Source organism: Pygocentrus nattereri, chromosome 10 (genome assembly GCF_015220715.1).
Source record: "Pygocentrus nattereri isolate fPygNat1 chromosome 10, fPygNat1.pri, whole genome shotgun sequence".
Taxonomy (NCBI): domain Eukaryota; kingdom Metazoa; phylum Chordata; class Actinopteri; order Characiformes; family Serrasalmidae; genus Pygocentrus; species Pygocentrus nattereri.
The window spans coordinates 32,165,734-32,180,635 of record NC_051220.1 but is presented as its reverse complement, the minus strand read 5'-3'; the positions used below and the strand labels follow the sequence as shown (position 1 = coordinate 32,180,635).

Here is a 14,902-nt window from a genome sequence, read left to right as displayed (position 1 = left end):
CCCTTCTGTAAATTACGTTACGTTTCAAAAGTGATTAAACAACTAGAAATATCCGATTTCCAACCTCAGCTTCACACACATCAAAGAGAAATCAGTAATTTTCTCTGAGCAACTTAAATAACCACAAGTGTATATATTTTTTTCTCATTTTCACTGTAAAATAAAATTCCCACTGTCTCCATTTCCCTTTACTGAAAGTGGTATCCTCTTTATTGTCTCGTCTGTGCTGTTACTTATGTGCACCACTAGATGTCTCCAATGGACAACCTTTTCATTCCTCCCAGAAATTCAGCCAGGTAGCACAGCAACATACCAACTTCATCTATGAAGAAGAATAATCTTCAGAGCTACCACCATTGTTATCTTTTAATCTAAAAAAAGTGAGCTGTTCAGAAATATTATATTCCATTTATTTCCATTTATATATATAAATATATAAATATGTGTGTGTGTGTGTGTGTGTGTGTGTGTGTGTGTGTGTGTGTGTGTGTGTGTGTGTGCTCCAGCACCCCCCCGCGACCCTGACGGAGAAGTGGCTTAGAAAATGGATGGATGGATGGATGGATGGATATGTGTGTGTGTGTGTGTGTGTGTGTGTGTGTATCGCTGCTGTCAGAAGAAAACCTTGTATCTCCAAAATAGTAAGGAAGTAAGGAAAGAAGGAAAAAACATACTTTCAATGTAAGTCAATGGACAGCAACAATATATATATATATATATATATACTGACCTGTTGACGGAGCATAGAAAGTTTGCACAGACATTTACTCCTATACTGTAAAAATCCTGATTGTGTAACTTTGGTGTTAAATCATTGAAGACTTACAGAGTCACAGCACACATTTTTTTAAAAAAGCACAGCTCAACCAATATATAAGTCATTTCCTGATGAAAGGATGGGTGTGCCACTAAAAAAAAAACAATAAGAGTCACCCCTTCTTTAATTACATAACATGGTAAATTAGACCACAAAACACCATCATGTGTCCAGACCTAACCTTTAGCACCCATATAACAGTATAACACAGATATATGGGGAGAACTGATAAAAAAATAAGAGACAATTAACAGAAATCAAAAACATCAAGAATTCTGGCTAGCTCCACTTCTAGTGCTACAGTATTTGTATTAGACTATTCATATTAAGACTGCAGGTTTCTGCTGAATATTTGGGCTTATAAGAAACGTGACCACTGAAAACTGAAATCTAAACTAGAACAATTGGAGTAAAAATTTTTTATCTAAAATCTAAATATTATTTTGTCAGAATGTTTATCCACTTAATATCGGTATAGATATCAACAACTAAGTGCTTACATTGGTTGAGCCCTAATAAGCAGTCATATGGTTATATCGGTTAGCGGAAGGTAATTGTGTGATTTCCATTCACTTATGATTTGTGCAAATGCATCAGTCATGCTCTGTGCATAGTTCTAATGAGAGCACCTTATTCTTAGTCTACCATGGTTTTTAAAATGAGCAATATTCACAGACATTTAGTTGAGGCCTTCAATTAGCATCATAGAGTCATAATAATTCTATGCAGACCACAAAAACTTCATAGACAATCTGACTGTTTGATGTTCAGCTGCTGTAAAGACTTGACTTTTGCATTTTGTGATTAATTTTGTACCATTTTGTATCATATAGTGAGCTACTTAATAAAAATGTAGCAGCTTTTCTTTGGAAAGAGGACAAAAACCTGATTTGAGAATGCACTGGAGGTATCAAAGAGTTGAAGAAGAATTGATTTAATTATTAAAGACTATAGAATATACTACCCAAATACATGTCGTATATTGCAAAATAACATTTAGGAGTGACTCCTGTTTAATATTTGTTTGCATTTCTTCACAGCTATTAAACAAAATGAGTAAGTCACAGAAAAAAGGTTATATAACTATTTGTTGCAGAAATATAAAATGTATCACATCTAGTGATAACAGTCCATATAATGTAATGTACAAGAAGTATAAAAATCAGAAAATATATATAAATTGTAGGTAACTAATAAAACAGAATGATGTAAACAGTTCATATATATGTGCATACATGACGCCTGCGTCAAAAAAAAAAATGCTATTGAGGGCAAGTCATGACTCAGTATCATGAAGACACAAGGAGTGTAGTACAAATCATCCAGTTACATTGGCAAAAGGCCACAAACATGGATAGCAATGCTTCATCTGTTAGCCTTTTCATCATACATGGTAATGAGAGGAAGTACATGTTGTTACCAAACTCCTCCAAACCTGTTCTTTTTTTTACTTGTTGGATTATGATGAACCTATTAGGCACTGAATGACCACAAATAGAAAAAGTAACAGTAATACAAACTTGTAACTGTCAGCACATAGCCCAATCTGATTGGGACATGTCTGTGTGGCTTGGGGGAGAGGGGGAGCAGGGTCCACAAAGGCTCTTAAACTCCAAGCTCACAGGCTGGAGTGCTTGACTCGTTCCTCTTTAAATGTCCAAGAGCTTAGAGCTAAGTGCTACTAGCTAGCTGTATGGAAGCTAACCTGTAAACAGTAACTGTGGAAAGGCACCACTCTGAGCCTCTGCGTCTCCTCATTTAGCCTCCAGCTGCTCCAGCAGGGGGTTAGTCTCACTCTCGGGGGTTTTCACACTGTCCGTCCTCACGATGCACGTGGGCCGGTGACGGTTAAGCATGAGGATGAGCTGCTGCCGCTCATGCTTCAGCTCCTCAATCTGTGCTTTCAGCTCTGAGTTCATCATCTCCAGCCGCTCCGATTCCTGATGCCACAGTTTTAGAACACACAAACAATGATTTTGCATGACTATTGGACTTTGTAGTGTTATTGTTGTGTATATGTACACAGGCACATTTAGATTCCTCAGTCTTGATCTTTGAAGGAAACTGTCTAATTGTTGGTATATTAGTCTTAGGCATCAGAGAAAATAATATGCAAATCCACTTATCTTGGAAGTAAGAACTTTGTTTAAAGAAATTAAATAATTCCACAATCAAAAAAACATACTGTACCAGGAAAAACACACTTACTGCCAGGCTTTAGCGTTTTAAACAATTTTCATGGCTGCCTCAGACTTTTGTACTATGCCTAATTTTCATACATGTAACATCATTTAAACTCTGTATAGCTCCACATAACTGAATAATGCCGCTTCTGCCAGTTAAAGTACTAATATTATACCGATACAGTAAAATACCCACCCGTTGTAGATACTCTGTCCGTTCTTTCTTTTTGTTTCGACATCGTGCTGCTGCCACTTTATTTTTCTCTCGCCTTCTTTTCCTCCTCTCCTCTTCTTCATCCTTCTAAAAGAGGGCAGAAAAATCGACATTTGACATCAGACCACTTCAACCTTCACCACTGCACAGATGAATGGATATGTACAGAGGGCAAGCTTTCAGTGGTGTTTTAATATGCTCATATCCTACATTTTCCTTCAAGGTTCATTTAAGATGTGTGTTCCATGCCCATGTCCCATAAACAGTCGTTAGTTATTTTTACATGACCATTTTTCAGCCTCTCTTTATACTTAAAATTAAACAGGCTGTTTTTTACTTGTGCCTTTAAGACTGATATATGTACATGACCCTTGTTGGCTGTCCTATATTGTGCATTAACTGCTGTAGATTTAATAGGAACACATATGTAAATGTGTTGTTTTTTGTGACATCACAAAAAAAGCAAATTCCATTTTTTGCAGATTAGTTTCAGTATATGGATTGTATGAACTGGGGAGTGAGTGATATGTCTTGAACCTTTAAAAAAGTTTTAAAACTACCATCATCAAAAAGTAAGACAAATGACATTTTCCATGATATGAACCCTTTAAAGCTCCTGGTTATAACTGGCTAACAGTAGTAGTCAAGGATTCTGGCCCTCTGGGGCTGGAGTGTCTTAAGAAAGAAAATTTTCTTAAATGTGTGTTTTTTCTTAACTTTATTCTTAAGAAAAAAGCTAAGAGAAATGTTTATTCTTCAAATAACTTTTTAAGAATTATCTTATTTTCTTTTCTTAACTCTTTTCTTTAGAATAATTCTAAGAACAAGTTGTATTCTTGAAAATATTATGTTCTTAAAGATTTTCTCAATCTTATGAGAGCTTTACACTTGTATTAGGCTATAAGCATTGACAAGGTAAACATCTAGATTTATCACGGACGCTGCCTCTGCTGCCCATCCTCATCAGTCATCCCATACATCATATTTTCTAAGGGGGATTTCTTTTCTGTTAGCTGTATCTTCCAGCATCACCTCTAGGTCTTGTTTACAAGTTTTTTTAAATTCTTGGTTTGATGTTTTTCCTCCATTTTGCTCCTCTGATGAAACTAAATAAATCAAATCAAATAAAATTGAAAATGTATCTTCCATCATTTATGGTACATGGTAAAATAAAATGTAGCTTACATAAGAAAACAATAAAGATTTTCTTCAGAAAATCAAGTTTGTTTTAGAAGAATATTCCAGGACCTGTTTTTTTTTTTCAAGAATTGCATTTAAGAACATTCTTATGTACTCCTTAGTGTTTGTCTTAAGAACCTTTGCAAGCCTTTTCTTTAGAAAGCTGTCATAAATCCAGCCTCTGATTGTGAAGAAAACTGAAAAGACATTTGCTAAAACAACCTTTCCATTTACCCTAAACTTCCTTCAATATGGCAAAGAGTCGTGTTGTGTCCTGTATGCAAGACTCCTGACTATCCAGTAGATGGAGCTGTTGTTCTTGGCATTTTTAATCATTCACATCAAATTTAAATTTCTCAATCTTTGTTGATATGCATCTTTAACGTTCTCTGTGCAATACTAAGAAACCTCAGTATAACTGAGCCCCTACAACAAAAAACATATTGGCCATTCCAGCCTTTTGTGGATTATCAGTTATTTGGTTTTCTATTTTATTTTGTACAACCATTTGCATTAAAAAGTCAAACTATTATTTATTTACATTTTAGTGACCTCTACATTTGAAATACAGGGCATTAAAGAATGCCGTACCATGATTATATGATTTATGATTTTATGTTTATATATTTTATATATATGCTGTCTTTCATTGCAAGCAGACATTTTACTAAGGATACTGTCCTTAGTTTGGATTCTATTTTTGTGTTCTTAATAATGTCAAAATGACTGCATATTTTAAACTATAAATAAAATGCAAACAGAAATTTAGCAAACAAAAGTGCATTTTATTTGTTTAATATGAATAAAGTGAAGTTCTATCTATCTAAGTACATTTACTATGCTAAAATGTACTGAAGTCAGTTATCTAAACCACTTATATGCCTCACCTCTGCTTTAATGGGAAGGTGGCGTTTGCCCAGCTTGCCTAGAAGGTGCAGTGGTGACAGCATGGCCCCCAGGCTGCACAGGTCGGCGTATTTAAGCTGATCCGTAAGCGTTGTGGCAGAGATGCCTGCCAGCGGGCCTAAGCTGGGCAGAGAGCCTGCCGTCACTGAGGGGTCAGGGATTTGTCCGGGCATCATGTCACACACGCCCTTGACCACAGCTAGAAGAGAGACCATGACAGGGATATGTTTGAGCTCAATTTTACTTAAGTACCATCTCTATGGAAACAAAACACACTGCAGCAAACAAACAGTGCTAACCTCCTGCAAGGTCTTGGTCTTTGTATGTCTATGAATGGTACAGGATGATGAAGCCCCAGTCTTTTTAATACATGGCACATCAGTGATGTAACCAGTATTCATTAAGTCATTTTGAATTTCAGTCACTAAACCTGGAGCAAACATAGCTAGACTGAACATCTGATATCAAAGGTGCTTAATATTGTCAGAAACTGAATGTCCAAAACATGTCATCCACATACTTAATGAGGATTTATAATAATATCAGAATCATATAGTTTTTTGTTTTTTTTTCAGAAAATATCCCCATTGAACAGATTCGACCGATATTTCAAATCGAAATTTGATTAAGTATTTATTGTACGCTAAAAGAGCAGAATATTTTGTCGTTGCTGGGTTACTGTGTTAAATTTGTTAAATAATGCGTTCATTTTATTCATTTGACTGCATTTGTAACCCTACAGAAACAGATGTTATATTTCTCCACAATGCTAATCCTAATGCTAATCCAGGTAGATGTAGATGTTTTATTCATGTTTATGTATCAGCATTGGCAGATTTGTACATAAAAATAAAGAATGCCCATATGAGTGCATCCCCTCTTTTTAAAGCCACAGTAAAGTTCATTCTCTGAAAAAAAGTTACTGTTGCTGGGGCAGTAGTCCTCTTGTTACTGGGGTGGTCCCTTCAAGGATACATCTCATTACCTTTAGTCAGGGAACATAATTGTACCATAATCCAATAAAACTATATTTTCTATGTAGTACAGACTCCACACACCCCGTCTCGTCTTTGGGCTTTTTGTTTTATTGTACTGTTTTAAAACATAAGGTTATGAAAAGGTACAAATATGTACTTTTCACCTGGAAAGCCATATTTAAGGAGCACAGTTGGACCCTAAAACCACCATTGTACCTTGATGAATGAAACATTTACCTGCACAGAACCTTTATTTCTAACAGTGTAACATCATTTTGTTGGCCCATAGGCCATCACTTTCTGATATTTGTTAGAACATTTACATTCATGGCATTTTGCTGATGCTCTTATCCAGAGCGACTTACATCTTGATCATTTTACACAGGTAGGCCAAGGTGGTGTTAGGAGTCTTGCCCAAGGACCCTTATTGGTATAGTGTAGGGTGTTTACTCAGATGGGGATTGAACCCAGGTCTACAGTGTAGAAGGCAAAGGTGTTAACCACTACACTACCAACCACCGCCTTAGAAGCCTTTAGAGACTTTCTACCACATATCAACCACATATAATGAACCAGCCAATAGGTTTCTCAAAATACTTAAAAAAACGTATTAACTTCTGTCATACCACCTCATCATCATATCATCACCTGTCACATAATGTTCTGTCATCTTTTCATCACTCCTTGAGGACATGCCTCATTCAAGGGTACAGTGACAAAATGCAGATATCTAAGCACTAAGCCTACATCCTTAGTTATCTGAGCCTGTAACAGCCAGCAGCCCTTGTAATAATGATGAGCATGAGAGCTGAATCCACTACTTTCAGCAGGGCTTCCAGGTTTCTTCAAGAATAATAAAAGTCCATCCATCCATCCATCTATTTTCTAAGCCGCTTCTCCGTCAGGGTCGCGGAATAATAAGAGTCATATGTTGAAAATAACTGGACTGTCTGAACTCTTGAAAAGAATTGGCCAGTCTGAATACATATAAGATTTAACAAATCTTACACACTGTATCGACATAAGTGAGCAAATCTGGTCAATCAAAATTGCCTCTCCATCTATTCCTACCAGTAAGACTGGCAACATTGTACATACGGACTGAGTAAGAACATACAAACACATGCTTGTTATTAAATTCCAATTACCTTTTCCCCCTGCTCCTCTCTCTCTGCTCACCTACCAATTCCGTCAGTCCTTGCTCACTCCATGTCTTGGATCCAAGCAAGATATTTCTCACAAGCTTCTTCTCCACCCTTTCTTTTGCATGTATAGTATACTCCCATTTACAGACGCTTTGGCAAGATCCGCTCAATCCCCCCCGCCTTTTTTTGCTCTACAGAGGCCAGGGGGAGAGGCACACAGCAGTGCCTGCACAAAAGTAGACCCAGACACATTCCCCTTTATTCCGTGGAGAGAAGAAGAGAGGGAGCCAGCCAAGACCCGCCTGCTGCCTATGTTCCCTCCACACAGGCCTGCTCTCTCTCTCACTTTCTCTCTGTGTCAGCCCAGTGGAATGTGGTCACAGAAGAACAGGACAATGTCATTAGCCTTTGCCACTGGCGTGCTCTTACAGTTTTCTTCAGAATATATATTTTTTCTAAAATCCCACTTTTAATGAGACAGACAGAAGAGGACAGTTACTTGTTATTTTACAATTTTCAAATTCTCAGCAACATTTTCTTTCATATCAGCAGTTCTCTAATTCAATGAGAGCATGATTACAACATTTAAAAAAGCCCAAAACAGTGTAATGCCTATGTCAGCACATTTGGATTTCTGTAGCTAGCTTCGAATGTGAAGTATGCATAGAATTGCCTGATGTTTTTGATGCAGTTCCAGTTTACAATATACAGTGAGTGTCACACTTCATTCCTGGGAGGCCAGAGAGTTACAGAGTTGTGTTCGTCCTGCTCTACCAAACCAAAACTCATAAAAGGCTTAGATGCTGCTGAATCATAGGGAATCATAGAGGTCCCTGAACTCCACCATGCATTGGCCAGGACTGCGCTATGTCATCACTGGTCATTACTTTGGGCCAACGAATATCAAAACTGTTTAATATTGTATAATCTATCATTAACAATATTACAAGCTGTACACACTGTCAGAACCTTCTTTTTTCCAAAAGCTATAATAAAAGCATTTGCGTAGTTTGCCAAATTCAAATCCTCTGAACAGCACAAATGATGAACTGTAAATATGTCCAGTGAGAGAATCCACACTGCAGGTACAAAACTGCAGAAGTGTATTAAATAGAGTTTTAGATGAGTATAATATGCCTACACATCCCCCATCCTACTGAATACCATTAAGGAAAGCTGTTTCCTGAGTAAATCTTCCCAAATCTCCATCCTTGAAACTTGTAGCACACTTCCAAATAAAACTCCATGAGGGCCAGTCAGGACAAGCATGTATTCAAGCGATGACAGCATGAGTAATTTGGAAAAATAAACGCAATACAACAGTGTTCCCTTTGTTTAGATTTTCACCAGAAAGCTCTATAGAGCACTGTAACACAGAACGTGTTGCTCTTAGTCTGGGCCTATATTGAGCACCACACTAACGTTTCCTCAAATATAGCCATATACATGCTGCACTGAAATACTGAGCTATTATTAAAGGTACTGGAAAACTGAATATTATCCGATAACTTAAATGCCAATACAAAATAACACAAAAGTGACAGAAAGACATCTGTATGCAAATCAAATAAGAAATTAAACTCCTGCATGAAGTCAAAAGTCCTCATCAAATAAGTGACCACTGCCAGCAGCCAGCAGGCATCGAAGTGTACGAATAACGCAAAGGAAACATGGTGTTCATTAAGCATTATTTGAATTTCCTCTATGCCTTAAAACCAACATCTGTGTAAAAGAGACAAATACCAAAGTCAGCTTGGGCATACTGTACACTGAGGCTGGTTTAGATTAGTCCTGTGCTCTCTTAAATGGAGAAAGAACAAACCTGTAGGCCTATATTAATCAGTACAGTAAGAAAATACCTCCAAGATGGGCATCTGGGAAAAGGCGCAAGTTAAAAAAGAAAGAAGAAAAAAGGAAAAAAACGATTTAATACACTGTAAACTTTGTTGAATATTGCCACAAGACCTTTTCCTCAACTGCTGATTAAATTGTGCTCACAAAGTGGTGAGAAGTGGAGATTAGTGCTACCTAAGGGGAACAAAAATCTAACATCAGCACACTGCTCTTCACAGCCTCTTCAGAACCTCTTACAGTGAATAAAGAATACAAGCACAAGTATCTAATATAACCAGTACCGTGCAAAAGTCAGAGACCACCGCTCATTTATATAACTTCTGGTCAAAACATCCATTAAATACAATTATCAGCGTCAGGAAATAAAAAAAAAACCCATAACACATATTTAACGGAAAATTACACAGAAGCCTTAACAACTAAATATTTAAATATATAATTTTACAGTATTTAGTGTGTCCACAATTTGCCTTTATTACAGCTTTCATTCGTTTTGGGAGGTAGGATTTCAGTTTTTCAAAGAAATCTGCAAAGATATTTTTCCACATCTCCAAAGTTCAGTCTTAGAAGTTGGTTTAGCATTTTCTGCTTCTCATGATCTAAGTAATCTCAAACACATTCAGGGATGTTAATATCTGGACTCTGGGGTGGTCAGTCCCTTGTTCTAAAAACACCAACAGTTTCTTTGTTTGATTTGCAAGTTTTCTTCTTGTTTGTCTAATAATTTCCTCAGTAAGGGCTTCTTGACAGCTACACATTTCAGACTCATAGTACTGGGTTGTCGTCTAATAGTGGAAGTATGGAAAGCTCCAAAGCCATGAGTGTTGTTTATCTGATGGGGACAGTTTTGGTAGTCTGCCAGGTCTTGCCCGGTTGTTAAAATTCCCATTTTGTCTGTATTTAATATTTTTTTAACTCCAGTTTTGGAAACCATTGTTTTTACACTAATTTTCCTTTGACTTTTCTCTTCCTCTTGCATGTGGATTATCTTTTATCTAATCCTCTCAGAAATTTAACTTAGTGTTTGACTACAAATAAATAAACAAATGTTAAGTCTCTGACTTTTGCGCAGTACTGTATGTAAAGTTAAAAATGATTAAAAACAAAAAAAGCCAATATTAAGTTTCTGCATGCCACTCAAACCAAAAGATCTCTGCAGATTTGCTGTTTTGACTTACTGAGGAAGTTATTATGCTATATAATTAACTTGATGTATCTGTTGAAATAAATAAATAGATAAATTAAATTGTTTTAATAATAAGTTAATCTATCCTTTCATAATAAACAAAATACAGCAAGTACTGTCAGGACAGAAAATCAGTTTCAGTTCCGAAAAGCTGCGTACAACAGCAAGAGGGCGAGGAACTCTGGAAGCACTGAAACTGCACTGCTTCTCGTTGCATAACAGTGTTATTATGACGTTATCTTTAATGCTACTTAATGACAATGACCTTTACGGCTTCAAGACATGTCAGACACTTAGCAACATTGACTCTCAAAGCTCAGTGCACAACAATAAGGGATTTTGTGGACAGTAGTAATTTTGAAGAAGTATCTTACTAATCTAAATGGCTCTAGCAAAAAAGAGCAAAGCTCCTAATGCAATGTGAGAGGCTCCACTATATACATGTAGTTCTACATGATAATTTGTAGTATCATTATTAGTAATTGAAAATAATAGTTCAAATGCGCTTACAGAACCTGTAAAGAGAGATGATTCAAAAGTCTGCAGTAAAAGCAACTCTGTTGAAATCTTGTACAAATTTCTCATTCTGGTAGCATAATGCAAGCATATGATTATTAGTGGATCAGAATGGAGGCTCCCTTCACCTTCCCTTTTCCTGCCTTGAAAAACACTCCAAGATATATTGCAGTTAAAACTGAAGTATGTTATAGGCTACATTAGGTGCTAAAGGTATCTAAAGTTAAACATTTTATTTCTAAATGAAAATGCTCATTTTACTGACCAGTGGTGGACAACATTATAAAAATATAGCATCATGAATTGTTTATTTTTTCTGACACGTGACACATTGGAACAGGCAAAAAAGAGCCAGCACTGCCTTTTTTACTTGTATATGTATATTTGTAAAATTGTATTTTATTTTACATACTGCACTCTACTAAATCCAATTAAACAAGACTAATTATGCTCTCCGTGTGAGAACCATTAGTGTCCTTTAAGTACTGACAAAAGCCATGATGTGCTCAGGAAAGCTTATAGTTACATGCTGTGTCATAATGTATCACGATAACGATGAATATTGTCATACTGCCCAGCCCTGGATCACAGTGTGGATCAGTGATATGTGTGATGTTCTACCTACGTAAAAGCAAGCTACAAAAGCATTTAGCCTGGCAATGATCACCTGATGGTGTATGTTCAAACTCAAAAATGTGTTGAATTTGTTACCAATCTAAACCATGTGCCATCTTGCACTTTTACTCTTACTGAACGTCTGTGACCTCAAATCACCTTCACTCTTCACGTCATCAACGGACCAAATGAGCAAATAGCCCTATTTTTCCAGTATGTCTGATCTAACTGATCTACATAACTACCTGAGTATATTATTCCTGAATCCTGAATTGTTCTTTTGAATTGTTTTCAAAATTTTATCAGTGATCATGAACTTGATTTGTATATATATATATATACAAATTTACTTCACTTTTAGTGTAAGTCTATGGAACCACACATTTTGAACTCTTTGTTTTGGTCCATTCATCTTGAAATTTAGACACAATATAATATAATAAAAATTATATATATATATATATATATATATATATATATATATATATATATATATATATATATATATATATATATCCATCCATCCATCCATCCATTTTCTAAGCCGCTTCTCCATCAGGGTCGCGGGGGGGTGCTGGAGCCTATCCCAGCAGTCTTCATTATATATAAAATTATAATATATTTATTAGTAAAAATGTATTTGTTGAATCATGTCAAAATCTTTATATATTTATATATATATATATACACATCCTCTACAGGAGCAAGCTTAAATATTTTTTTCTGTTGAGTTTAATACTTATATATATATATTATAGGTATGTAAATATATAATATTATTATACTAATATTATTATACTATTACTAATATCAGTGACAGTTTGACTTAGTTAAGAAAAATAAGCATACTTTTTGTACACACACACACAGACATATACATAAATATATACATATATATATATATATATCACATAGAAAATCAACAAAACATGTTATTTGAGCAGGTTTGTGTGTCTCTGCACCTCATATATATATTTATATATATATATATATATATGTTATTCATCAGCTTATTTTTCATGTATCCTTGCTTTCAGAGCAAAACTGTAGAGAAAAAGGTGTCTCCATTTGTGATTTTTTTGTATGATGTACAAATTTGGACATAATTTCAAAATGCCAGGGGCACTTTATTTTGTTCAACATGTCATGTTACTAATTTTGAGTAATTTAGTAAAAATACTAAAATTCCCATTTTGGAGATCAAAGGTTTTGTTCCAAGAGCACTGTTATGTGGGCTGTACTTACTGAGGGTACAGCCCTTCAATAAATAAGGATATAGAGAAATACACAGGCCTCTGTTGTACTATATCAGAATGTATAGTGAACGCTGCAGTACAATAGGTACATTAACGGCCTATGCGTATTCTGTAAGTTGAAATCCTAAAGTAACACGCCCTGTGCCATGACTCAGTCTCAAAGCGGAAGTCATTGGTCAGGAAAGCATGTAGCTGATCTTACGTAACATGGAGTTGAGCGCAGCCTGCCCTGCAGTATCTAATGGAAAAGCAGAGAGAAGAGTTACAGGATCATCAGCTGCACCACTGAATCGCTTACAGTCTCCGCTCAATATGGAACTGAGCTCAGCCTGTGAAACTTCGCTTTAGAGAGAACAAAACTGTCCGTGGACATGGCCGTGTGCAGTCAGGTCCAAAGTGGAGATGTAGGCTGAGGACCATTTGCATAGATAGACGGACTACAGCGCTCCGGAATCAGCGCACGGCACACCGAGTGCGGACGGACGGACACTCTGCATATATTAATCTGCACACTCTAGTGGTTATACAGTCCATTTTAGCCCATAAAGTCCAGCCCAACGGGAGTTTGCATAGTGTGAGGGAAAAGCCTCGATGCCTCCCTGTAGCCCACTGCGAGCGTGGCGCCGTGCAAAGCCAGTCCTGCTGCAGAAAAGTTCACCAAGTGTCCTGCTTACCTGCCTTTGGTGCCGAGCTCACTGGATGTGCCTTTTTGAGGTCAGCTGGGGGTCGTGAGTAGATTTTGAACAGGGGAAAGCGTTGCATCAGCGCGTTTATATAGCGATCCCTGCCTGGGAGGACTGGGGAATGCGGAACTCAGCCTGCTCGCGCTGCCACACGTAAGCAGGGATGCAGAAAGTCCCGCACAGAGAGAGAGAGAGAGAGATGGGGCAGAGAGGGGGAGAAGGCAGGGAAGGTCTGCTGGCTCCACCCCTTAGATACCAAAAAACAAACAGCTCGTCCACCCTTAGAGAGAAAGACCCCAGAGAAAAAAAATGGGGGCTCGCATCCATAAAACCGCATGTAAAGAAACATTTCAGCACACACAGTGCTTCTGGATCAGAGCTGTAATCTGTGCTCTTCATACTGACCACTACTCTGTGTATAAGTGCGTGTATGAGTAAGTGATAATTGGCCTGAACTAACACGCTTATTATACCGCGTGCATTAGGCGAATATGTGCTGATCATTCTGGGGGATCTGGAGTATTATACACCAGGCACTATACAACGGATGTATTACATTGTGTATTACTATATACAGTCTGGGACAGAATACTGTGTGGCTGAATACTGAATACACTGGACTAAATGTGTTCGGTAATGTTACAATATATAAAAGCATGATGTATTCAGAAAATATTTACAATACATCTTGGTAAGGCACATGAGATTTTTTAAATTCGATTTTTTACTTAATTCATACCATTCCTTGTTCTCAGCATTGGTGGTTTACTTTATGTAATTATTCAGTTAATATGTTTCATGAAAAAATTACTTTTCATTTTCTCTTACTGCCTATATCAGTCCACTGCTGCATGCACAATACCCTGAGCAAAACGTATCACTTGCAAACATGTTCACTACTGAAGGGATTCTTAGTTTGATCATTTCTTTAAGAACTCTGTAACACGGAGATTAATAACTGATCATTACACTGATTTGTCAGTCTACTCAGGCTTTAGCAGAGCTCAGTGACACTGAGATTAATAACTGATCACATTGATTTGTCAGTCTACTCAGGCTTTAGCAGAGCTCAGTGACACTGAGATTAATAACTGATCACATTGATTTGTCAGTCTACTCAGGCTTTAGCAGAGCTCAGTGACACTGAGATTAATAACTGATCACATTGATTTGTCAGTCTACTCAGGCTTAGGCAGAGCTCAGTAACACTGAGATTAATAAGTGATCATTACATTCATACATATATATATATAGTAAAATCAGTGCACAACATGTAGCAAACATACTCATTAGACAAACTTTTTTATTTTTATATATATATATTGGGGCAGTCGTGGGCTGGAGGTTAGGGAGCTGGCCCTGTGACCAGAA

General features: G+C 36.8%; 1 protein-coding gene across 3 annotated transcripts; it reads right to left on the bottom strand.

Annotated features, from left to right (window-relative positions):
- Nucleotides 1-923: 923 nt before the first annotated feature.
- jdp2a (Jun dimerization protein 2a) lies at nt 924-13,719 on the bottom strand. 3 transcript variants are annotated; one of them, XM_017690858.2, is made up of 4 exons: nt 13,523-13,719; nt 5,281-5,498; nt 3,197-3,301; nt 924-2,757 (listed from the first exon to the last, which is right to left on the bottom strand). In XM_017690858.2, exons 1-4 carry the CDS (start codon nt 13,608-13,610, stop codon nt 2,572-2,574), a joined length of 597 nt encoding a protein of 198 aa, XP_017546347.1. In that variant the 5' UTR covers nt 13,611-13,719; the 3' UTR covers nt 924-2,571. The 3 variants fall into 3 exon arrangements, with proteins under 3 accessions (XP_017546347.1, XP_017546348.1, XP_017546349.1); XM_017690859.2 differs by having other exon boundaries at nt 13,527-13,648; XM_017690860.2 differs by lacking the exon at nt 13,523-13,719 and adding an exon at nt 7,425-7,835.
- Nucleotides 13,720-14,902: the final 1,183 nt, after the last annotated feature.

Excerpts from the sequence above, each read along its gene's own strand:
- jdp2a (XM_017690858.2), bottom strand. The coding sequence starts at position 13,610 with ATGCAACGCTTTCCCCTGTTCAAAATCTACTCACGACCCCCAGCTGAC. Across the intron at positions 3,302-5,280 it reads ACCTTCCCATTAAAGCAGAG|AAGGATGAAGAAGAGGAGAG; the intron begins GTGAGGCATATA and ends GCCCTCTTTTAG. Across the intron at positions 2,758-3,196 it reads GGACAGAGTATCTACAACGG|GAATCGGAGCGGCTGGAGAT; the intron begins GTGGGTATTTTA and ends CTGTGGCATCAG.